General features: G+C 41.8%; 1 protein-coding gene across 1 annotated transcript in view; it reads right to left on the bottom strand.

Annotated features, from left to right (window-relative positions):
- Positions 1-22,998, bottom strand: part of PRRG1 (proline rich and Gla domain 1) — a 31,747-nt gene extending 8,749 nt beyond the window's left edge. The window contains exons 1-5 of the mRNA XM_058825618.1: positions 22,993-22,998; positions 22,316-22,416; positions 22,041-22,232; positions 5,907-5,956; positions 1,582-1,742 (exon numbers count right to left, since the gene is read on the bottom strand). Of these exons, the coding sequence (XP_058681601.1) occupies positions 1,582-1,742; positions 5,907-5,956; positions 22,041-22,232; positions 22,316-22,416; positions 22,993-22,998 (510 nt within the window). The remainder of the gene's footprint in view (positions 1-1,581; positions 1,743-5,906; positions 5,957-22,040; positions 22,233-22,315; positions 22,417-22,992) is intronic.
- Between the last annotated feature and the right edge of the window lie 3,498 nt (positions 22,999-26,496).

Below are 26,496 nucleotides of genomic sequence, written 5' to 3'. Positions count from 1 at the left end.
TTTTGATCCCTGTTCCTTTATTTCAGATTCTTAGAACTTGGGGTTCTTTGTTTTGGCTTTGTTTAACTGCTCAGCATTAAATTGAAGTCTTCATAGATTGAAATCCAGATCTCGTTCCTGAATTCTGTTCAGAGCCAATCATGTATTATAATGAATGTCCCCAATTCCTCCACATGCATTACATTTGTCAACAAATAATTTCATATTCTATTTTACCCACAAAGTCCTGCAAATTCTTCACTGTTGGCTCTAGCCCAACATAATAGTTTTCTCTTTATAACTAACTTAAAATAGTAATTTGGAATCTGTCAAAATCCTGTCTTGAAAATACTGAATGGCATGTATGCACACTTGACATACACAATGCTAATTAAAAACTCATGCACCAAAAATAACTTGAGGGAACTGCTTGATATTCTTTTAATATTACAAATCTGCATGTTGCAGACCTGCCCACAAGACTGCAGAAAAACAAAGAAGCAAGGGGACAAGATTAAAAAGAAAAGAGATTAGACAAAAAGTTATCATGAGATAAATAAGCTACAGCCCCCATTTGAATTCCAGTCTATCTATACTATGAAAGCTTTGATCCTGTGCTTCTCTGCATACACTAGATCATGTTCCCAGTGCACTGCATCCATTCCCTTCCCCTGGGACACAGATGTTAAGCATTACTAAAGTGGCTGTGTGGATGGATAGTGCTGGGGGACAAATAAATAAATAAAGCCCAGTGAGGCTGGTCAGGCACCACTGCACATTAGCAGAGCCTGACCCATTAGCAACTCCCCACAGCAGAACAGAGCAGCCAGGGAAAAAGGATACACTAGTGGAAATGGATAAAAGGTTAGGATCTTATTGAAAGCTCCTTCAACACTTGTGGCAGAAAATAAATGCAATTATTCCTATTTAACTACTTCCCAAATACCTCTGCAAGGGAAATGCTAATTACCATAGCAAAAAATGTTCCTAAATGGGAGAAAGAAGCTGAGAGACATGTTTAGGTTATGTTTTCTCTAGTGACTAAACAAAAAGCAGCAGTGATATTGTGTTAGAATTTTATACAAGTTGTCTCACTGTACACATTATTTTTAATTACACAATGAGCTATCATTGGGAATAGTCATGCCAAGTCAGGTTTGGGAGGTAAAAACACATGTGTGCAGGCACTTGAGAGCTTCAGAAAGAAGCAGCTTTGAAGGGAAACCACATGTCCTACAACTTAATTTTAATAAATCAGAAAATTCTCATGCCAGCCTTACCCATTTCCCCAGCTATGTGTGAGATACACACCAACACCAACAAAAAATGCCAAAAACTTAACATGTCCAGTATGCCTTAATAGACTGTTACTTTTTGATGTAGAGCTCAGCCACTGAAGAGTGGAATGTGTCACCTGTGTAAATTTCAGAAGAAATCTGCAAGGTTCCCTGTGCCACTCTGGCCCCTAAATCACTGCCCTTGCCAGTACAATTTCCCTGTGCAAAAACCAAATCTAATGCAATGCTGGGAAACACAAGCACTCAGCACATCCAGAAGTTTAGTGTAAATACACCCCACCCTTACATAGACAGCAAAACATACCGTTTTTTCCTCATTTTCAAATGCTTCTCTTGCTTCTTCATAGCTGCAGATTTCTTCTCTGCATTCATGTTCTATGTCACCTTGCTTTATTTCTTCCAGAAACGTGTTGGCTCTTGGGTATCTTTTCAACACAGAGTTGGCTTTGTCCTCTGTTAAGAACACTGAATAAGAAGAGGAGAGTCAACAAAGGTCACTTCTAAAATAGACACCCAAAACCTCACACTAGAATTGCTCCAAGAAAATACAACTTTGAAAAGTTTTTTCAAAGCCTTCCCCTTTATTTGATATGATAAAAGGCCTTTCCTAGTTTTGCTCACTGTGGTAAGTAGTTGGGCCTGCAATTTCAGTAGTCATTTCAAAATGTCACAAATGCACAGACCTCAATTCAGCATCACAGTCATGGGTGGTGAAACAAGACTGAAGCTGGTGCCCAAGGAGAGTCCTTGGAAGACACAGACACATGCTCAGCTCAGACTGACACTGAACAAACAAATCCTGCTTGTCAACATCCCAAATGATGTTTGCTGCTGCCTGGGGGCATCACAGCCAGAATGCTCTGAAGGTTTTGATATAAATATTTATGACTATTACTCAGAGTCACAAACACCAGACAGCTGCATTTATCAATGTTTAAGTCTCTAAGTTTTCTTAAGCAACTTTGAAGCAGACTTGCTCCCTTCACTCCAGAACTCTCAACCAGTAAATGGGAGCTCTTCTGAGGGTGTGAGGGGAAGTAGCCTCTATTTTTCTGAATCATATAGAAAACCTCACCTTATTTAATGAATCAACCAAAACAACCCTAAAAGGCAACCCATGTTCTGACACAGGTATTCTTTATTTGCTTCCCTTAGTCTGCTGTCCAAGGAGGAAAGCTGGAAGCAATCTCTTTTCTTCTGATGTTCCTTTCCATCAAACTCTCTGACCAAGGATTTTTACATATGCAGTAACTGGGAACACTTTGGAATCCATCAGCCTGAATTCCCCAGGAGGTACATCTGCAGTGCATGATGCAGGAATTCTCCAGGTATTCCAGGTCAGGTCAGGAACATCAGGTCAGTGCTACACTGTTCTTGGGCTCTGAGTGCCAGCAAGAGGGGATAATGATTCAATGCACTGCCACACTAATGCATTTGTAGCACTTTCTTGGCTACACAAGCATTTGTGCATTGCTTCATTTGCAGTTAGTCTGAAGGGTCTTTTTTCCCTTAATCATCTGATTTTTAATGTTATAAAGGGTGGGCAGCAAGGAAACTGTGTTTTTGCTTTAGAAACAAGTGGTGGTATTTGCCAGCACAGATTAGCATAATTAGGCATAACTAATCTCAACTTGTTTAATGTCTGTGGTATAGTACTGTAATGGATCTCCATGGCCAGGCTGCAGGGGTGGCTCCTGTGAGAAGCTGCCAGAGAATTACCCTGTGCCAGTGGAGAAGGAAGGGGAGGAGGAGCTCCAGGTGCCAGAGCTGAGATTCCCCTGGAGCCCAAGGTGCAGCCCATGGTGGAGGGGGTGACAGAGCAGCTCCGGGGGCACCTGGCAACCAGCCAGGGTCAGTCAGTCACAATGTGGTTACAAATAATGAGACAGTGATCTTCCTTTTGCAAAGGATTATATGAAGATGTGAAGATTGAATTCCAAAACAGCACTGATCCTATGCTTGCAGCTGAACACATTACATACATGCATGCATCACACAAATTGCCCTGCTCATGAGGATGCCAGGGCTTCAGTGCATCCAGCCCTGCAACTGCACCTACTGCAAATTTGGTTTTTCTCAGCACCACAGGTGAGCACATGGACATCTATTGTGCAATTCAGTGACTAAGTAACATAGAAACCAATATTCAGAAAGCTCTTCAAAAAGGAAAGAGTAAGAGATGGCTTTTTCCCACTTTCCACACAATTCCCCTCACTTCCCTCTAGGCCTGAATAATTTGGTTTCTCTCAGCCTCATGCCTCAGTGATCACCTCAAGGTGATGAGCTGAACAATTCATCCATATGAGGAATGCACACAGCCATGCCTGGGGATGGACTGCAAGTGCTTCTCCTGCTTCCCCCAACTCCCTGTGGGCACTCCTGAAGGGAACAAGTGTCAGGCCAGATTCTCCTAAGAGTGTCCATGTGTAGAGGCACTGAAGAGTAGATAATGCACTATAAATTAAGTTTCCCTTCCTCCAGCAGATAAAATGTAGGGAATTTAATTTCATGGCTGGAACCCATCCCCAAAAAGAGCAATGAGAGAAGTGATGACAGTTTTGTATCGGATGCAGAAGGAAAAGAAACACAGGAGAATGCAGGTAGCTGAAAATACCCTGATTTACAGATTCTGGCTCTCACAAATGAGATACAAATAATTGTTTCTGCATGCACTTTACAATTTCCAAAGAGAATAAAGGTTTAAAATCTGGTATATTAAGAAATATTGCATTTGATATATATTGATATGAGTTTTTAGGTAATACTGAAGTTTTCCAATGGGAAATCATCATACATTTCTGAAATGCATTGATGAAGAACAGCAAAATATTAATTCAGTTCAAGAATGAACAATGTTTGACTATCTAAACCTTTAAAGTTTTTATTTAACAACTCATACTCAGAAGGTCTGTCTTCTCTCTCGATACAGTACACAAAATGTACATACTACAGAGACAAAAAAAGCCTGCTGATGAAAATAAACTGCATCCCATCTTAATAATGAATGTATCTGAAAAATAAAAATCTCCGGCTAGTCTAGACCTGGAATGCCTTTTGACCCTGCAAGGGTGGAAATAAAAATGAAGTAAATTAACTTGTTTGTTTGGATGTGAAATTTTTAATGCTTTGCATAATCCTAGTGACTTCAAATCCTGTTGAGAAGTCAATACAAATGTATCAAGGAAATAAAAACCTGCAATTGAAATACAGGGATTTAATGAGAATCAGGCACTGCCTGATGAACCTTATAAAAAAAGATAATGGAACTGTATGCAGAACCCATTCTGACTTCTTAGTATTCCAGGACCACAACCATGTAGGTACTCAGCTACAGTAGCATAGGAGTGTGCAAAAAGCCCACTTGGGCTGGGTGCCCACCTAGCTAAGCCACAGCGTGGCTGAATTCACTGCAGCTGTTACTGTGGAGCTCAACACAATCAGGGAAGAGTTGCATGTGTAAGAATAAAGAAATGAAGCAAGATAAGTCACTTTTTCACTTTGTTAGGGAGATTAACTAGCAAAACAAAAAGATAAAAAAGAAGTCAAAATCATTATTTTGGCATTATATATATAAAAGACACAAATCATCCAAAGTCTCTTCTACTTCCCCAATTTTTGTAGGATATAGATGACATTATACAACTACCAAATTTAATGCATTTGAATACATAATTTCTTCAGACATGCTTGTGCTCTGTATGTAACTGCAATAAGTGGCTTTTACCAAGTTTTTATGTATCAGAAAGCTTCCAGAGACTTAGTTTCACCTATTATTATTGAAGAGAACAATACAGTCAGATCAATTTATTACACCCCCTCTGGAAAGGCTGCCTGCTATCCTGGTAGTGAATGGATACTCTACCAAGGTGAAATTCAGTCAGAACTGGAGCCAGGCACAGACACAAGAGGATAAATATTTTGCAGCCTGCCAGCTGAAGCTGCCACAGGGAAAGGAAAAAAGCTTTAGGTCTGTAGTGACAGAGGGAACAGGGAGCAGCAAAGTGGGAAAAGCATTCTGAGACACTGAAGTGCTGCTGAGGCAAAGCCCAGAGCAGCCTGGACACCAAAACCAGCTCCACTGAGACCAGGATTGAGCTTCCTCTTTTGACTCCTTACCCATTAAGCAGATTAAAATCACCACTAAACAGTAAAAACAAACGTTTTAGTTCTGAATTTGAAGCTGCTGCTGCTGCTATTAAATCTTTCTGTAGATCACCCTAACAAATCCATTTGGTTTGAATTTGTGCTTTTACTTACAAAGTTTAAAAAGTGACTCCTGCTCTGAGAATCAGGAGTTACAGAGACAAGCTTAAAACCAGTTAAAACTAAAGTACTCCAGGCTGGAAATTCAGCTCTGTGGTCTTCATTCTGCAACCAGTTTTCAAAGGGCAACAATAAGGCTGTGATGATTCTTATGGTCTGCAAATAATTTCTCTGTCAGAACAGTTGCATGACTCCAGCTCAGTGTGGGCAAAGTTCTGCATCATCTGTAACATCAAAGCCAGTTCAATGCCAGAGGGCATCTTTTGTGCAAAGAGACTGGGATTATGAAGACAGTGTTGGGGTGTGTTACTGTCTACTTAACAGGAAATAATGGAGAATGTACACTCATCAGTAGGTTAAACTTACCACTATCCATGGTGATTGCTGTCAAGGCCGGGAACTTGCAAATATCAAGTCTGCAAACAAAAGAGCAAATATCCTGATGAGTTTGCAAATTACAATCAACTTGGACAAGTTTCTCTTGATTCCCAAATACTGGTATGAATACATCAGAATTCAAAACTCCATGATGAAAATGAACTCCTCTTTTGAGTTGTACCAGTACTGCAGGCAGGCTGGTTCCAGTAGTACAGGAATACTATATCCAAGGAAAAGATAACCTGTGAAATGGGGAATGCTTTAACAGTTTTCAAGGCTTTTCAAATTCAGAATATCAAAAATGTTAATATGAAATAGGAGGGTGTGTATAATTTCAAACAAAATGCAACCTGTTTTGCCTAACTGAACTTTAAAGGCATTACATTCTCCAGTGTAATTTCTTATGCCTTAACTAAGACTTAAATTCACTCTGCAGAGATCATCAAGTCAACTCATTATCTTTAGTCTATAGATCAGATTTTGGAAATCAGAGTGAACATATGGAAATTCATTCAGAGTCAGGAACTGATTAAAACAGGATGCCTGCCTGAAGTTCAAGGGCAGAACAAGACTGTGATTTGGCAGAGGAATTGCACCACATGAGAGGATCCCAACCTGCCCTACAAGAACCTACATGTACTTTGTAACTTGGAAAGAGAACAGACAGGAGATGCTCTCAGTTGAGAAAGTGCCTGAAGCTCACTGCACCCAGCAGGCAGAGAGCCAATAAGAACTGCATCTGGAGGAAGCAAGAGCTGTGCAGCTCCTTGGAGTCTCTTTTGGCATGGGAAAAGTCAGGCAAATAAAAGCTTTCAGCAAAGTAAGAGAAAGGTGCAACTGCCTAACCAAGTTAGTAGAACACCACGAGGTTAAAGGTCTTTTTATTCCTAAGTTACCTACTCCTAAGGGTTAGCACCAGCCTTCAGAGGCCAGGTTACACATCAACACATCACAGCACCCAAATGTCCTCACTTTCCATAATCCCAAAGCCTCATAAGCAAACCTTTCTGTAAAAAAGGTTGGCCATGGCTGTTGTAATAAACAAAGAGGGAAAATTGATGTTCCCAGCCTGGCCTGCCCAACACTGCAACTCCTCCTGCAAGAGCAGACTGCAGACTGCAGTACTTGCATGCTGAGGTCAGTGGTGCTCCATGAAGACATCCCAGCCTGCTAACAAACTGCAGGAGTGGCACTACATGATAACAGATGAAGGAGCAAACTGATTTTAAAGGAAGTTCATCAAACCTCTGTAAAGGGAAATAAATGTGAATAAAGAGCACTCTGAATAAGAATAAGGCACTCTGAAATACGAATTAAGGCACTCTGAAATCTCACCACCATAGTGTATAGCTTGTTGTTACTAAATATTGTAGGTTGACAGAAGCACAGGGCTTAATTTTTTTTCAGAATGTATATAAAATCTCTTTTAATACCCAGAATTTTTCTCAGCATTCTACTCTATACCAACACAAATGACCTTTGCTTTTTGCTTCTTGAATAAAAATAAAATTAGTGTCATTTAATGATTAGTCACATAGTCACAACCCAAATATCTGTGATGAAGAAACTGCTAAACTTATTAAAACAAACAGGTCATGAAAGATTTGGCTAGTGGTCTAACTATTTTCCTCACCCCTTACGTTATTATTTTCTTTTGCCGTTTATTACCCAACAGTTTCAGTCAGCTGGTTTAGCATCAGCCCCTCAGATAAACACACATCAACAGAAGAGGCAGAAACCAGGAGTTCTCCCTTGCTCTGTCAAGTAGCAGCAATGCAAGGAATTAAACATACATTTCCTCTGCTTCCCCTCCTAAATGGGGTCATTTCTTTGCAATAAATTTCAGTTACTCTTTAATGTTTCACCCTTTTAACAAAACTTGAGCGTGGATTTCTACAACATTTAAAATAAAATAAAAAAACCAAGACAGAACACAAGCATCCACACCCAGGAGTCCCAACCCCTCTGATGGCTCTGCCTGCTTGGAACTGTGTTGGGAAAAAGGGGACTTGGTGCCTCCCCCCTGCTATGGGATGTTTTCCACCAGGAGCAGTGCAAGTCACTGCCTCTGCCTTGGCACTTGGTACTTGGCATGTCGTGTTCTCTGGGAATGAGCACCAGAACACTGACTCACAGGTTGGGGAAATGGGAGAACACAGGGAGAAGAAAAAGGAAAACAGAGGAGGTAGAATATATTTTAATTTCTTCAGTGAAAATTTTATTAGGGGCTAGTGACAAAATAAAGAGTTGCTGAAGTGATTGCTGAACACAAATTATGTTTCACTTTACCTCCTTCATTACAGAAGGAAACAGTATGCCCTCCTCCAGGAAATATCAAATACAGCTTTTAAGTCAGTGGCTGTAGTGTAGAAACTTCCCTTCATCAATCCACATGAGATTTTTACAGCAGTTGCAAACATTCAGAGCTCTCTGGAATTAATTCTGCCCATTCTCCAACAAATGTTTTCCCTCTCCTGACTTTCCTCTCAAACTTCTTCATTTCCAAGCTCCCACAAATCACAACTTTACCCTCTATTAACAGTTTCTTCCCCTAAAGGGAAGGAGTTTAATTACACTTTAGTCCTCTACTCTGACACTCTTGGTTCAAACTAACTAAATAGTTCAAAGGTGTCTTGGAAGAGAGGATTGAACAAAGACAAGTACAAACCCTTTTTTACCATCAAAGGCCAGCCAATAAAGCAGAAGAGGGCTGGTCACACCACAGGAGCATCCTGACTTGCTACTGACTCATTTATTCCTCTGTCCAACTCCTTACTAAGCTTCCTGCTTTTAAGTCTTCACAAACCTTACTGAAACACCAAAATTTGTTGTTTCATGAATCCCTCTTGTATAAGGTTATATCTCACCTTAGATGTGTGACAACACAGTGCACAGCTGTACAGCCCTACACCCATGCTGAGTGTCCAATTCTGAGTTAATGGCAGCTGATCCAACCACACATGACCTTTCCTGCCTGCCTGCTTGTAGAATGCTTAAAAAACAAAACCAAAAACAATGCAGCACACACTTCTAGTAGGAATTGTAATGACTCAGTGGGAAACACTGAATTCTAGAGCCTGTGAGAGAGCCCAGGAGACACAGCAGCACCACCCCTGCTATTTACCAGCAGTGCCCTGCTCACTACCAAAACACTGCAGCCTCTCACCAAGGAGAAACATCCTGCATGAAAGGAATTAGTACTGAAATAACAAACCAAGCTATACATTTATAACCTAAATACTCTTTTTCTCAATTCTGCAAGTACCCAAATCTTGCATACACTATTTATAAGCATAAAGCATAGAATACTTGTATACATAATTCCAAAGGCGGTAATCATATTCTAGCAGTGACAATCTCTCAAACTGGGAAGGTAACTAATTTCAGCATTAAAAGCTGCTGTGTTAAGACAGTGATTCTGCAGGATTTTGTTGCATTTATTAGGATAACCATCTTTGGCTGGCAGGCACACACCTCTCCTGAGTACATTTCCTGACTCCAAGCTTAATGGCAACTTGTGCGCAGCACGTACCATGAAAGGGCAGGGGATGAGGCTGAGGGCACACAAACTGCTGCACTGTTCTCCCTCACTGTCATGTGCTCCCAGGACACAGAACATCCAGAACAAAGCCAGTCCTTAAGGGAAGGGAGGAGGAGGAGAAGGGAAAGTAAGGTAATGTAAAGCAGTTGCAGTATTTTCTCTCATCTAGTTTCTCTCCTGCTGTGTTAAAAAGGACGGAAAATACAGCAAGGCCCCCTGCTCCTCTCCCAGCTGGGGGGGATGTGCACCACAGCATCCAGGTAGGGAAGGGGAAGGGGCTTTTTTTCCATTCTGCAACAGAACTCTGGCAAGTGGCACAGCTGTTAACTTTAGTTTTATAATCTGTACAATTCATGAAGCCCAAGAGCTACATACATTCCTAAAGTTATCAATATTTAGGTTCTTCTGGTGCTTTTTATGAAAGCAGGTCGATTCCAGGGACACTGTTAACTAAAAGATCAGTAGACATTAAGTCTAAAATTAAACACTCCTGTTCTACTCCTCAGTCCCAAACTAGCTGCAATGCAACACCTGGAACACCCTGGGGGAGGTCTGTTTAGAAGAAATATTAAAACATTATCAATTTGACTTCCTGTGTAGCTATTTAATTATCTAACAGCCATTTGTACAAAATGTATCATGTGCCTACCTAAAAATCCCACTGGCACCACGTCCTTTCCATGCTTGGAAAGAGTACAATTTCATTTACAGTTATCTTCTTCCAAAGAGCTTTCGCCCCAGGAAAAGCATACCAAAGAATTTACACAGATTCAAATGCTGGAAAAATAGATTGATTTTTCTCTGAACAGGAATTCCATAGGATATGGGAGAAGCCTTATTTATTAAGTTCAGTTTGCTTGCAAAAGCAAGATTTTCCAGGGAATTCAGTGGGAATGGAGAGGGAGGAAACACTTTGGAAACTACTCTGTCAGGTGAGGACGCAAAAGATTTATCCTACCTCAGACTCCATGGGACAAGAGTAAAACAGATCTAAAAAACCTTCTGCTTTGTATATGCAATTTGATCACAGCATTACAAAACACCATCATTAATTTAAGCACCCAAAACCACAGAGCAGATCACCAAGAGGAACCTGTACTTAGCAGACTGCCACTGCACCTAAACCCAGTGAAACATCATTACTCACAGAAGGAGCATGCACAGGCCACAACAGCACCCTGAGAGCAGGGAGAAGGAACTTCCTCAGGACTGCAGAGACGGAGGCTGAGCCTCTGCCTCATCTTCATCACCCCTTCTTCACTCAGTGCTTTTTGTTCTGTTAAGCTGTGGCAACACTCTGGCTGGTTATTTTCTGCATAGTTCCAGGGGTTCAAAGGGGGAATTGCTATAAGCTAAGCTATCTCTTCCTTCCCTTCTCTTTAAAAACCAAACAAGAACATTGTCCTGATACATCTTGGCGAGCAGGATATTTGGCAGGAGAAGTAACAAAACTCTTTGCAGAATTTTGGTGGATTGCATTGTTTTAAAACTCCTGGGGACCATGTGGGGCAGTTCCTGGGAGGCATAACTGAGCCCTTACATAACCATCTGTGTGGAAACCAGAATTCCACCAATCCTCAAGAGACCATGCCTTTCCCAGCAGCCTGTAGAGTAGAATTTCAGACACCTCACTCTTCTGTAAGCCACTGTCAGAAGACATTGCTTTAGGCTATACAATCTCCTATGCCTTGGGAATTCAAATTTAGAGCATTTAACTTGATAATCCATTGAAATGCTGATATAACAACAACCAATTCCTCTCCTTTTTCAAGTGAGAATGATGAACAATTAAGCAAAGCTTCCACAGTAGGTTGTGTTTTTCTCCTGATTTTGTTTGGACACAAAACTGATGCTGTGCCACTTATCTATTCCACATTCTGTTCCTCTGCCAGTACCTTTTAACTAAATCTGACACTGAGATTTCTTCCTGCTCCCACACATCCTCCATGAAAATCAATGACCAAGAAGAACAGAGAAAACCCATTAATGCTCTCAGTGAAGTGAAGATGGGTTTCCCAATGGCAGCAGTTCCCTCAGCAGTCACGGTGCCTTTGGCAGCTGGAAACCATGATCTGTTTTGCCAGCAGGAAGCAAACACCGTGTCCAGCACCAGGCACAGCCCCACAGCCCTTTGCAGGGGGACAACTCAAGCAGGTTAAAGAGATGAGAACAAGGAAAGAGCCCTGCCAGCACATGTGAGATGTCAGAACACTGTGATTTGGGAAAGCAGCTGGATAACAGGGATAAGCACCTAAGGGAATGGAGGGGAAGTCAGATTAATAGTGGGAAAGGTGAAAAGGTAACAGACAGGAACACAGCTTGACTCTGGATCTAGTGCTCCCTGCCCTAATTAGTGTTTGGGTGCCAGCTGACAAATCTAACTTGTCAACCACTTGGGTATCATCTATTCTAACTCAGGCCTGAATAGCTGGACTCTTTATCTGAAGCAATTTCAGTGGCCATGAATAATAACCTCTAAGTGCATAATAATTGTCTCTATGCTGACTACACTCCCATTAGCCAGGAATGCAGGAGAGCACCTGAGGAGCTGAACAGCTGCTGCTGAGAACCCAACGCTTACATAAATCAACAATTCTACTCTGGGGTAGCTCTAATTTGCCTTCATGAGCTGAGCAGTGTCTGGCAGTGGGACTGCAGCTCTTGGAGTTTATCTTCTGGTTTGCCTTCACTCAAAAATATCTCAGTCTGAAATCTTCCTGCAGTGCAAACCAAAGCACAGCAAGTAGTGACAATTGGAAGAATCCTAATTTGAGCCAAAGTGCTACTGCAGATACACCCAAGGTGCACTGTGTGACCACACTCACAGCAGTAAGTAGTGGAGGAGGGAACCTCTATAAAAATGATTTCTCAGTAAAGAGGCAAAGGTTGCTATGTGGTGATAGTGAATGTTTGCGAAAAACTTTCTGTGAGGCTAGAAAATTACTCTGATAAATAAGTTGACAAAAACAAAGGTAATGTGAGGCTCTCTGTCAAAATAAAAAACAAATGAAGCAACAAAACACCTCAAAAATAAAAAAAATCTCACACAGTCAAAGAGATTTCTGAAGCAGTGTGTGGGCCTGTCTTTTGTCTTCACAAGTTATGTTCTTGAAGCAGAAACTATATCCTGCTAATACACAGCACACCACAGGGCCCAGTCTAAGGCTAAACACCTGAAACACTGGAGTAGTTTCTCAGAAGAAAGAGACAGAGAGAGAGAGCTAATGCAGGAACTGTGACACAACCTAGCCAGCCCCCACCTCCCCAAACAAAAAAAGCACATTTTTCCCACACCCCTCTAAAGAGTGGAAACTCACAATTACAGATTACAAAATTAACAGTTTGTGATCACCATTACTGATACTTTCAAAAACTTCCTCTCCAAAATGTTACCAGCTGCTAAAATAATAAAGTAACACACAAAGTCAATACATAGTAAGCCAGACAAAGTACATGATCCCTTTGATACACATTTACAGGTGGCTGAAGTGTTACATAATGCATTGATAAAATCCCTTGTTGTACTAGTAAAGTGACAGCTACTTATTGAATATCTATCATGTATTTTTTTAAATTTATAGCAAGATAAAATAATCAATGGACCTGCTAGCACTTTTTGAGGAAAAAAAACCCCACATTAAATGTATCAGGATACTGCAGAATGTTTTAACTCACAGCCTCCCTAAATTAGGAGCTTTGAAAGTGCACTTATCTTATTTTCCTCCCTATTCCGTCCCTATTTTCATACAAATGAAACATTTGCATCTGTTCTCTAGATTACAAACAAGCCAGCTTTGATTTTGTAGTTCAGACCATCTCATGATGTTTTACAGACAACAAACTGAGGACTAGTCAGCAGCTCCCAACTTCAGCTGAAAACTGCATTGTATATGAATGAAAAATTACACGTTGCTGTTTATTTGGAAAGAAGGAAAATATCCTTTGTGTTTAAATCATCACTATAACAAACCTCTCAGTTCAGAGAAGGCAGACCTTCAGCTGATCTAACTGTAACACATTGCAGCCAACCATTGCTTTCCACATTGTGAGAAACTGGAGGGCACCCACTGACCTCAGCTGACACAAATGTAAATCAGCCAAAGCACCTGAAATTTCACAGAGTGTATAATTCATGGCACTTGCTGCCATAGGATGCTGCTCAGGACAAAAGTAGAAATAGATTAAAACATAAAATGAAATCAATAAATGAGGGTGAGATTTGGGGATTACTATAACACACCTCTCCAGATGTAGCTTGTATTGGTAACTGCCTTGGCTGTGAAAGGAGAGGAGCCCAGTATGAAATGGTAACTCCATCCAGTTCCTCTCCAAAGTGGTTTAAAACTGGATTAGGACCAGAGGAGTAAATATCAGCACATAACACCATGACACAACCAGAAACTGAGTTGATAGAAGGCATGTGGTGTCTTTAGAGGTCCTACTCACTACCTACAATCTCTCTTTTTCATTGCCTCTGGCCTCCCAAATGAGCACATCAAAGCATTCAGAATAAGTAGAAAGTGGAGTACAACAGTGCTTTCTGCCTTTTAAAAGCATATGTGGGTTAGGTAGGGAAGGGAAAAAAAGTAAAGAGTGCTACCTTTATTTTAGATTATACCTCTCTAGAGGTGTGAGAGAAGGGCCAAGGAACAGTCTGGGCACAGTCCATTGACAAAAATGTCATTTCATTACAGGCACAGGGTCATCTGCTCAGAAAGGTCACAAGATCAAAGCTAACAATGCACCACTTATCCTGCTCTGAAACTCTTGCAGACACTTTCTTCCCCAACACAGCTTATAAAGCAAGACCATGACCCAAGTGTCACCAACAATACCTTCTCAGATTTTCCAATAACACAAACTGGCTGTACAAGATTCAGCCTCCAACTCTACTAATCTGTATCCAATATTCAAGTCTGTTCTTTCCACAGAAAAAGAGATACCTGATAATTCCATACACTTGAACTCACTGAAGTTTTTCTTGGAATTATTACAATATTGTGAAAGGCAAGCAGCAACAGCTACTTTTAAAAATCAGACTACCCCTAAACTACCAGTATTTTTCAAGTAGCTATTAAGAAACCCCAGAAAGATTCTAGATCTCAGAATGTGCATTTTTGCAGTAAAAAGGAACCTGGGTAATTTCACATTGGCATCTTTATTTTGTGTGCAAAACAGCAAACATAAGATGAAGTTTATTTTGCTGTTTCTGTGATGAGGCAATATTCTGCCCATACAGAAACTGCATTTAGCCCTTGTTTGGTAGGCCAATGTCTAATACTCCATTTAATTTAGAAAAATTAACCCCAAACCAATAAAAAGTAATTCCTTTGTGAGGAGCTAAACTAAGCAATGTGAAATGTGCAAACAAAGCCTTCTCTTCCCGGCATTTACACACCGTCAGCATGCTTTAATATAAATTTCCACCCTGCCTGGCCTCCCCTGAAGCAATGCATATATGACACTTCAGAGCATGTTTTAATGGGATTTTCCAGTCAACCAAAAATCAAATTGCAGAGAAGTTATGAAAGAGTCATAAACACATATTTCATCTTATTGAATTATATGGTAACTAGGCAAAAGATAATGAGGCACAACTCCTTTAGAGATTTTATTAAGTTTTCTGTCACACTGGGGAATTGCATAAAGAGAGCATACAGAAAGTTGTACACCACCAGAATCCACAGTGCAGCTGCAGTAAAACAGAAGAGTAAAGAGCCCTACAAACCAGGGAAAAAAAGGTAGATTTTATATACTAAATACTCTTACTTCCTTCTCTCAACACCCACATCCATTATTTCTCACATCACTTTTCCTGAATTTCCAAACACATGAAGATGCACACGTTATTTTACTGCATTGCACTTAATTTTTTTTTTTTTTTGAGTAGAATTTGAACAAACCTGCCCACAAAGCTCATTTACACATTTTGACTTCAGCCTTGAAGAGGAGTGAAGGAATTTCTCCTCCTTTCGTGCCACTGCCACTCACCCTTCAGTGGGGATCAGCCCCTGATGTGGCTGATGCAGCTCTGTCCCTCTCCCACTGACCTCCCTCTCTTCTCTGCTGCTCTGCTCCCCAGGACAGCCACAGAAAGGAAATGTGAACTTTCCAGATGTATCTGCCACCAAAGCCAACCTCTCATGGAGATAGCTTTGCATCCCTTGTGACCTCTGGTCCAGCAATTTTACTCATGGTCCCTTCCAATCCACTACTACAGAGCAGTAGAAAACTTTAATTCATGGCAGTTTCCCTAGAAGAAGCACTCTGATCTAGAGCATGGAGGCATTCTGAACATCATAACTGGAGAAAACACTGGAAGGTGAACTAACAACTAACTAAAACTACTAACATCTCATTCAAACTCATTTATGAGGAAATAAGGATCACAGTGAAGCTCTAAGTCACAGCTGATCAATAAATCCATACCTACCAATATCAGGTCATACTTATAAACAATTTTTTTGCGCTTTCCAGCACTGTAAAAAACTGTAGAGCAGCTCCCAAAACTCAAACAATAATTCTACTGTTGCTCTTCTACTCCTTATGAAGAGAGCCAGTACAACACCCACTCTGCCTGAGTAGGAAGCACAAAAGTGCATGTAACAAAAGCAACTCAGAGGATGCTCATACTGAAGTTCCTAAAACTCACCAAATTGATGTGTCAAATTTGTGTGTGCAATTGACAGTGCTTGAAGATGTAATTTATCTTAGTTGTGTCAAAAGCATTCACAGAACAAAATATAATTAGCTCTTGAAAGCTTCATTCATAACTGACAGATCATCTAGGATCTAACATGTCTGACATTTTGTTCTTGGAATATTTGAAAGGGTCTTCCCCTATTCCCCCACAAACCTGAACACCTACTCCAGGACACAGAAAATGTGGAGTATTCTGATGCAAAAATACAGCACTGATATTTTTCAGGTCTGGTAACTCATTCCCATGTGTAATACACTGCAGAAGTCACTGGAGGGATCCCAGATGTGCTGTCCATCAGCAGGTGCATCTCCACCCTGTGTGTTCCTGGTGCAGATTGCTTCACCCACACAAACAGCTTCACAGAACCACAGAGCAGCTCAGGACTGTGAAAACATTGTCTGGTGCAACCTTGTGTGTGGAAGGCAGCCCTGATGAGGTTATCTAGCACACAACTGCAACCCAAAACCAACCCTCTAGTTACAGGGATCCCCCCATGTTCTTGGGGAGATAAAAAATTTATAGTGCGATCAATCAAAAATTTACAGTGAGATCAATCATCAATCATAAAATTTTCTTACATGGAGATGAAAACTTTGATGAAATCTTTTGCCAAGAGTTCCTAACAAATGGCCACAGTGAAAGTGCTTTGATGCTTTTCCATTTTTGAGAACTGCAGCTCTGATGAGATTGTAGTTGGGCACTTTACAGTTCACCCTAAGTGGCCTTTCTATAAAAGATGAGTTTGTTCACCTTTTCACCTTCTCTCTTGTTTTAAAATAAAACAGATCATGTCCCTGCTGCAGCTGAGTGCAGAACACCAGGGGAGCAGTGAAAATGCAAAACCCAGCAAGGATGGAGTGGAAAAGGAAGAACTCCTGCTCTCAGGCACAGGGAGAAGCTTAGCTAAGCTGCTTACACAGCCACACAGTCAATAGGCCGTGCCTTCATTTCACTGCTGCCCACAGCTCTGACAACCAACAGCAGCAAACAGCAAACACAACTGAGTCCATTCCACTCCTGATACTCACAAGTGCTCAGCAGTATTGAAATAAAATATCACAGACTGTGCTCGTTTCAGCTGCCACAGGAGAAATCTATAGGAAAACCAGCAGGAGATTTAACTAATGCTGACCCTGAAACCTCATTTAACCCTTCCCCATAGCCATGAGAATGGAGACTAGGGACAGAAAGACAAACAGAAAGTTGTTTCTCTTCCCAGGTTTATTTAGTAAATCATAAGAGTTACAGCCTGCAAATAAAAGCTGAGGAATACACACAAGGTCAGTAAACAACTCACTGATAAACTGGAGAAACAGGCAGGTGCAAAAGTTCACAGGTCTGTTGAAGCCACTATTTATGAGTGTTCCTGCTAGGATTCCATACAGAGTCACACCTTCTGAGCCTTTTATCAATGCCAAGTAGGAAACATTTACAAATGCAGCTGATTATAAATTTTACAGTTTAGACAGTTATGTTAAATGGTTAATTTAATGATTGGGGTTTTAATGAAGAATTGCTGTAAAGTGAATCTTGAAACTGGTCCATCCATTGTTATACTACAGGAAAACAAAGAGCTCAGCAAAACAGGAATATCCAGAATTACCACAATTCTTGGTGTAAACCAATAAAAAAATCTCACCCACTCTGAAGTTCTGGCTAATACAGATTTTCTGCAGTTTCAGGTGACAAAATGAAAACTTCATGGGGAATAAGTTTTATCTATGACAAATTACTCCCATCCTACACTTAACATGGTGCCTCTGGATTTTAGCATCATTTAGTTTGACCACTCTTGGAGTAATTGTGCTGGTACAGACTGACCACCAAGATGAAAAACTGGAAGTATGTTGAGTGTGTGATCTTCAAGTATGAGATGCTTTCAAAAGTAATTTCAGAAGCAACATGAGAAGGCTGATTCAAATACTTTAAATGAAATACTCCACTGAGCAGGTAAGAAATGTGAAAAATGCAAGGGATCTCAAAGATCTTTCAAGATGCAACTGCAGGATAGTCTGTCTCTCCCTCATGCAGATATCTGTAGCAGAAAGCTGCATTTCTGGTTTGAAAATGGGCAACACTTCTTGTGCTACTACAGTGTGCATGTCTCACACACAATACTCCTCTGGATGCTAACTCCCGTACAGTGGGCTGTGCAAATGTATTTCTTGTCTGATTTTATAAATTTAGTTCTGAACAGATGCCTAACTTTTATTCAAAGTTGAAGTGTTCATAGTGATTATGTATTAGTAAAAATAAGCAACAGTCTGAAATAGGCACAAAAGAGCTCTCAACAGATGTGTTTTCTTAGCAAGCCAAAATCCATGGTGTGATTTTAGGTGGTTAGCATGGAATTTATTTTTCTAACTGTCAAGGCTTTATTTTTGAAATGTAGCTATTCTAATAATAGCATTCAGCAACCTTGATTAAAACACTGATTACTTGATAATCAGCACCATCAAAAATGCCAGCAAGAAAAGAATGGGTTAAGTGTATTTCACACAAATGTGTATCAAATTTTACTTAACAAGAATCAGTAAGACAAGCAAAGGTAAACAAGGAAAGGTCTGGGTATGGCCAGATTAGATTTTAAAAGGTCAAACAGTTACCAACATCTGACCTCAGCTGGCAGGAGAACAGAGCAGACATGAGGTCACTGAGGCCCCTCCTCTGCCAGCTCTGTAGGGTTCTCCATGCACACTGCAAGTGCTTTTGTTTTAGTGTGGAAGAGGAGAGGAAGCAATGGTGGGGGCAAGAAAGGAGATTGTCTTTGGGGGCTGAAGCAAAACAACCATTAAAGAAACATCAGCCAGAGCAGACAGCATCCTGGAAACACAGCTGATGGAAGTCATGAAACAGAGAGATGAAATTGAGCAATAAAATTCAGGATTGAGCTGACAAACTGAAACCAAAAGCTCTTAGCAGGATGGTGCAAAAAATCAGAACTCTTGCTACAGGAATCTGGTGTAATTTGTTGAGTAAAGGGGAAGAAATGACACACATAAGATTTACTGGAATAATGGAACAGGGAAGCAGAGGGGCAAAATGGGTTTGTTTTTCCTCAGTACTCATACATTGCTACCAACCACAGCTCCTGTTCCCTTCCTGTCCAGCTGTTTCTGTGAGCCAGGTAAGAGCCAAGAACAAGTCAGAGAAGTCTTTGTTTTCAGCCTGATTGGTTCTGTGATCTGCCTCACCAAAAGAGTATGGAATTTCACTATCACAAGTGAGGGAGGTCACAGAGGCAGGTAGAACAAAATGCTGGACAAGAGGATCACAGGAAGAGTGAGCTGTTTAAAATGACAGAGCAAACAAAAATGGTTCCCACTGCTGTAGTCTAAAATTAGCACAGTCCTGAAGTATCTTTTATCCTGCTTTTGCCACAGAATTTATTCATGACTCTAGATAAATAACCTAAAAATGCTGTTCCAATGTGAACACCAACTACAAACATTTTATTTTAGGGATGCATCTCCCAAAATCTGACTGCTTGATTTGCAAAAGCAGAATAGGTTTAGAACAGACATTCCATTTATTTTCCATTTATTTGCACCTTAACATAAATGAGGACAACAGAATTCAATACCCTGAAAAAATCACATCTGACCTGGACCAGATTTGGTCTCCACAGTTTTATCTTTCACTCTTCATGTGGAATGGGAGGATGATTTCCTTGTTTTAGGAGAGTTTTCTCAATTAAGGGGCGACTTGAGTACTGAGTTCTAAGGTGATAAGCACAACAGAAAACACAAGGAAATTTGTAATTCCATGGTCAAAGCAGAATTGGATGCAGATTTGAGTCACATCAAGAAAATGTCTTGATATCACACAACCAAAGTAAGGAGGATGAGACCAAAATACTTCCTGAGTACAACAGGATTTTCTTATGCAAGAAACAATATGTTATTACTTAATAGAAAACTGTAGCTTGTTCTAGATGTATGAAGAGATTGAATTAAAGCTAACTTCAAACTTCAGTTCTCCATTTGTGTTTCTGGAAATGACACTATGAGTACAGTTCTCTGTGTGCAACTATCCACTTCTCTCAGAAGAAAACTGATCATCAAGTTATAATCTCAACACCTGCACATGTTACAACCAGATGTAATGCTTTGCTCTTTGCAGTACATTAGTAGGATACGAATTTCTGGATGAACTTGTGTGAGAAAAGGATAATCCAGGTTTCACCCAGGGATTTTCCAATATTTGCTAGTTCCAATAGTACAGAGTTACTCAGGATGCCAGGTTCCAGCCTAATCTGTTCCAGAAAATGAGGTTTGCTAGTCTAAAAGAGGTTACAGTGAGATGGCCGAAAATGAACAGATAAGTAAAAATCTCACTCCTGTTTCCATGCAATACTCTTACACACAAGTTCCCTGTCCCCTCTTCTCTGGATTCTAATCTCACTGCCCTGGTTCACAAGAACCACTCTTGCAATCTCAGTCACCTTTGCTAGGTAAGTCTCCTCACCCTGCTCATCACCTCCTGCACTTGTAAACCTCCCCCACACTGCTTTATCAATGGCACTCCCTCTGTTCAACACAAGGGCCAGAATGTTCAACCTCCCAGTTGCACAACCCCTTGGCACAGGTGTGCGTGTCTGTGTGCACAATACACACGTGTACACTGAAAAACAGAGCTTCTACACGCATGCCTGATCATTTATGTACAACTAAAAAAACTCTTTTCCTCCCAACCACATTTCCTTGAGGCAGTAGAAGCATCCCTATGGCAGTGCAGGGAAACAGCCATGATTACTAACTAGGTTAATCAGAAAAAGTGTTTAAAAGGTCAGTTTGAACCTGGTGCTAATGCTCCGTGCCACTCCCCGTCCCTGCTGTATCAACAATGGTGCCAGCACGGGGACAAGATGGTAAAGGAGGTGGGAATGAGCACATAAAGTACAACTATGGGTTTTTTCAGTCACAGTCAGTAGTAACAATAAATTGAAGGTCTTGATTTTAATCTAGAACAGCAACATCTGCATAACTGTCCCTCCTCCCTTCACAAACTTTTCTATGAGAACTTGAAATTCTTTCAAGTGTTTTCCTGTGCTTCTTCCTTTTACTCACTGGCTCCATTCCTCTGTGTTTTGTTCCCAATCACCGCCTGCTCTCTCACGCCTTAACCAAGGCAACACTGAATCCCAGCTCCAACCGTGGCAGCCCCGAGGCTGCCCCTGCCCCTCCTGTTTCCTGTGGATGAATTGTTCCCTCGCCAGCACCAGGCCTAGGAAAAGTCCCCCAGAGGCGGAGGGTCGGGCTCATTCCCGCACACACCTTCCCAGCCCAGCAGCCACAGCCCGAGCCCGGCCACCGCAGCTCCCGCACTGCCGGGGCCTCTGGGTGACCCTGTGGAAAAAGTTCTGCCAGGAATACGAGAGCCTCGGGTGGCTGCGGCTGTGCTCCGCGGGTTTGTGCTGGGGGACGGTGTTTTTTAAAACTTCGGAGAAAAACGCATCAGCTGCCTATTCTGGAGAGAGTCGCTAAGCTCTTCCAAAAGAGAAATCCGGCAGGATTCTTCCTTTGTTCAATGCACTCCACGCGTTTTCTCCCCCGGCTTAACTAGAAATGGCACAAACCCTTGGAGAGGGCTTTACCGGGAGGCTGCCAGCTGCCGGAGGGGCGGAGGGCAGCGGGGCGCGTTCCCCCCTCGCCCCCCTCAGGGGTCCCCGTGCGGGACCCCCGCCCCGGGCGCTCCCTGGGGGCACCGCTCCCGCCGTCCCCGCACCGGGCAGCCCCTTCCCGCCGGCAGCCCCCGCCCGCCCGCACCCCGCGCTGCCCGCATCCTCCGCCTCAGCCCGCTCCTCTCCCTCCCTGCCCGCACTCTCACCGCCCCAGCCCGCACTTCGCCCCCATTCACCGTCCCTGCCCGCACTCACCGCCGCCGCCCGGGTGCGGAGCAGGGCCGGCGCTGCCGCCCCGCGCTGCCCCAACGCCCGCTGCGCGCTCGGCGGAGCAGGCGGCGCCTCCGCGCATGCGCCCGGCAGCCCGAGGGCGGCTGTGAGGCGGGGAGAGACCGCGGGCGACCCGGCGCGCCCGCTCGTGCCCCGCTGCTCGTTGTCCCGGTGTCCCTGTTCGGAGCTGGCCCGGGATCATGGGCCCCGCAGGATGACCATCGGTCCCCTCCCCGTGGCAGGGTGATTCTTTCAGCCACCCCTCGACCGAGAGCTCCACGCGGCAGCAGCCCTGGGCACAGCGCGCCCCGGTGATCAGGACCGCGGGCGCGGCCGCCGTGGCCTCACCGAGTCTCACCGCCTTTGTGTTTCCAGTGTTAAAGTTTGGTGTATTCCGGAATTACAGAAACAATTGGGTCGGAAAAGAGGTCAGAGATCATCGAGTCCAAGCTGTGACTGAACACGACCGTGTCAACCAGAGCGTGGCCATGTCCAGTCTTTAACACCTCCAGGGACGGTGACTTCACCACCTCCCGGGGCAGTTCCAATATTTAATTACCATTTCTGTGAAGAAATTCCTCACAGTATCCAACCTGTAGAGATAGACACAGTGTTTTCATTTAGGGAAGACACAGACAGACACACACACATGGCATACTGGTGATTGTGGTCTTTGACGGAGAGCTAAAAATGGTGCCACAAGTAATGATTTTCCCCTTCCGTGCCCCCAAGGGTGGCTGATGGAGCTGTGGGGTTCACTGCCCAGAGTTCTGAGCCTTTGAGTGCTCTCAGACCTCATCCTCCGGAAGATGCATTTTAGGAACCCCAAAAAGTAATGTTCCACATTAAAAAGTAAAGGCTGGTTAGCTTTTTGCACTGTCCAGAATTAATCTGAACCCAGAGAGTTTGATAGCTTAATTTTATTTGTGGCTGGTACCTTCATTTTCGCCTCTATGACTTTTAATGGATGTGTATGGAAAGAAGATGAAGGTCCTCAGAAAATTCACAGCAAATTAATAATCCCTACCTGACTTCAAAGGTCCTGTTGTCAGTGGTGCTGTGGCCTGATTATAAATGACTTAGGAACAATCTGCAAAAAATAACAGCTTGGCTTGCCAGAAGAGAGATTGAGGTCTAAATGGTGTGGAGTGTAAAATATCATTTATTCCATAAAAATGGAATTGAAGTTCCCTATAAATATGCAGTGTTTTTTTTTTTTTTTTTTTTAAGTTTACATTGCTGCTGTCTTCAGGTTCAATGAATATAAAGAATATGAATATGAATTTTCATGGCTCAAATTTTTGGTGGATTTCTATGCTGTATACCAGATCTTTTAAGCTTTATTTTATATTAAGAGACAACTGACAATGAGCAGAAAACAAATGAGGCAGCACTACAGTCACAGAGAAGATGAGGGAATGGAAAGATGACACACAGTTTGCAATAGTTCAAGCCATGTCTCAGCTTCTTTAATGAATCTTGATGTACAATAAAAGTTAATGCTTCCAAATATGTCAGCTGAGAACTGACTCTGAGACCATCAGGTTTTAAACAAAAGAAATTACATTAATGTGTCTGACAGTCCTTTGACAGAATTATCTACAAACTTCTATGCCTTGAATCAAAGGGAGACAAAATACTTCTGCTCTTTGAAAGTTTGTTGAGGCCCTGACAACAAATGGTCATGGAGAGAGGCACAGACCATCAGAGGCTGAGTTTCCAAGAGAATTGAATTTACATCTGCTTTTCTTTGGAAGGCAGGGAGTTTTCTTGTAATAATTTATGAATACTTGCTACAAGTTGTTTGCATTTGCAGTATTCAACCATATCTGTTTAACTTAAGAGCAGGTGGTTGGGAAATAACCAGGAAAAGCAGTAGATGAAAAATTTCTTTATAAGGGTCAGGAGACAATATTTAACTTAATAATTATGCAGCACTTTCTTCCTGGATTCCAGGTGCATTGCACAGTTTGTTTGTGAAGGCTTAGGGCCAAAAGTTCCAAAGGGCAATGAAAATGTTAGAAAACAGTGGGAACAGAGGGCAAGAAATGTCACAGTTGTATTGGAAGAGAGAAACTGGCATTGAGCCTGCTGAAAGGAGTGGAGGCATAAAAACAGACCAATACTTGAGTAGAACTCACTGGGGAACCTTACTGCTGCCAGTTTTAAAGGATATAGTTTAATAAAATTTAAACTATTAGTCCAAGGGGGAATTTCTGAGCAGAAGGAAGCCCATTAGTATGGATAATAGTTTTGCTGTGTAAGTATTGCCCTTGCATTTTTGAAAATGAGTTTGAATCCTGACTCTTCTACTTTGCACATATGGGAGGAACATTTGGGTCCCACTTCTTGGAGATGTTACTCCATATAAATGCTTAAACATCCCTGAGAACAGCAGCAGCAAACCCACTGGAAGTCTCTAACATCCTGTTGCTGAGGGCACACTCTGTCTTTGTTTGTCTTTGTCTATGACATTAATGAAGATATCAAATAACACTGGCCCCAAAACCGACCCCTGAGGAGCACCACTTGTCACTGATGTCACTGGGACTCTGACCACTGATCACTGTTCTCTGGGTGTGACCACCCAACCACTTTCTTATCCATCTAACAGCCCACTCTTCAAATCCATCTCTCCCCAGCTTAGAGAGTTTGAATGACTCTCAGTTTTCACATCTTAAAACTCATTTCTTCCCCAGATTCTGTCATGGTGCAGAAATAATTTTAATACAATTAATATTAAAATATAATTTTTAGGTCAAGTCTGCTTTCATCTCTAAGAGTAAACAGCCATTTGATTTTGAAAAGATTGTCATAGACAGTTGCAGATTCTAACTCCAGGGTACCTTCAGGGGGTCCACTCCTAAAACATGAAGAAATAGATACAAAAGTGAGCATTCAGCCAGACTTTTCTGGGGTGAAAAAATTATCTTTATAATGTAGTTCAGGATCAGGACAAGGAGTGAGAGGAACAACGTTTTTGGCTGAAGAGAGATGAATATTGCAGTAAAAGAACTGACAAGGCTTAAAAAATGGAAGGAAGCAGAATTGTTTCCCAGCACAATAGCTGGGATACTCTACTTTTTTTCTAGAAAAATATATTGTTGTATTTACTCTAATTTTAGGCACAGAGTGCACGTATAAAGGAAGTGTGCCTTACAAAGTCTCCTTATTTTTTGTGTGAGCAATATGTTAAGAGTAAAGATACTTAGAGAACTTGCTTGAAATGGGCAAAGGGGGAAATTAATATAAAGTGTGATTTACTGCCTAGGATTATTATGGTATTGGTATTTCCTGCTCTGGGACTTTTTCTCTTCTGACAAATGAAAAACTTCAGCACTGAAGGGGTTAGTCTGATGACAAGAAAAAACCACAGATTTTCTGTCCTCCTTTTATCCCTTCATTTTGCCATCCAGTTTTGAAACTTTTGATGTTTCCATGCAAGAATGCAGGATGCAAAGAATCAATGACCGCTGTGGGGAACTGCACAATATTTTCCAGCATATTCACTTCCCCCTCCAGTCCCTCTGCCCTGGGATCTGGACTGGAGCAGGATCCTCTCAGCCACATGGGGTAAATCAGGTGGGTTTTAGAGCCCATTAAAGGTCCCTTTTAGTCAGGGGGGGAGCTGGTCCCTGGTGAGTGATTTCTCTATGTCTCACCATGACCCCGATGCTGCTGCTGCCCTCTGGGAACTTAACACCACACACACAAATTCTGCACTCCTGGGCTGTTTTCAAGTGCATTTAAATATCACTGTGTAATACATTAACTTGATTCAAATATTTTGGATTTTTTAATAATCCTTCATTATTCCAGCAAAGCAACATAGGAATGTTTAGTTTTCTGAATGACTGCTCACATCTAAATGGCTTTGTTCCTTCAAAAATTAATTTATGGTTCACTCCACTCCCTCCCCAAACATTGACAGGGCTTGATGTGTGTTCCAGTTGTTTTGTGAATTGCTCAGAAGGCACCATTTTGCATCTGTGAAGGTGTTCACCTGAATCACTGTAGATCATACAAGTGTGCAATTGATCTGAGCCTAATATTACAAAGTAATTGCAAACTTGTGATGGTGTTCACAGGGGTCTTAAGATGAGGGAAGAGACGTAGATCTGACTCCATTTTTCAGAAGGCTTGATTTATTATTTTGTGATGTATATTACATTAAAGCTATACTAAAAGAATAGTAGAAAAGGTTTCATCTCAGAAAGCTAGCTAAGCTAAGAATAGAATCAGAAAGAATGATAACAAAAGCAGCTGTCTCAGACTATCTGTCCGAGCCAGCTGGGCTGTGATTGGCCATTAATTATAAATATCTAAGATGGGCCAATCAAAGATCTACCTGTTGCATTCCACAGCAACAGATAACCATTGTTTACAATTTGTTCCTGAGGCCTCTCAGCTTCTCAGGAGGAAAAATCCTAAGGAAAGGATT

This window comes from Ammospiza caudacuta, chromosome 2 (assembly GCF_027887145.1).
Source record: "Ammospiza caudacuta isolate bAmmCau1 chromosome 2, bAmmCau1.pri, whole genome shotgun sequence".
Taxonomy (NCBI): Eukaryota; Metazoa; Chordata; class Aves; order Passeriformes; family Passerellidae; genus Ammospiza; species Ammospiza caudacuta.
Note: the sequence above shows the minus strand (reverse complement) of the source record. Positions and strands in the feature narration are given on the sequence as shown.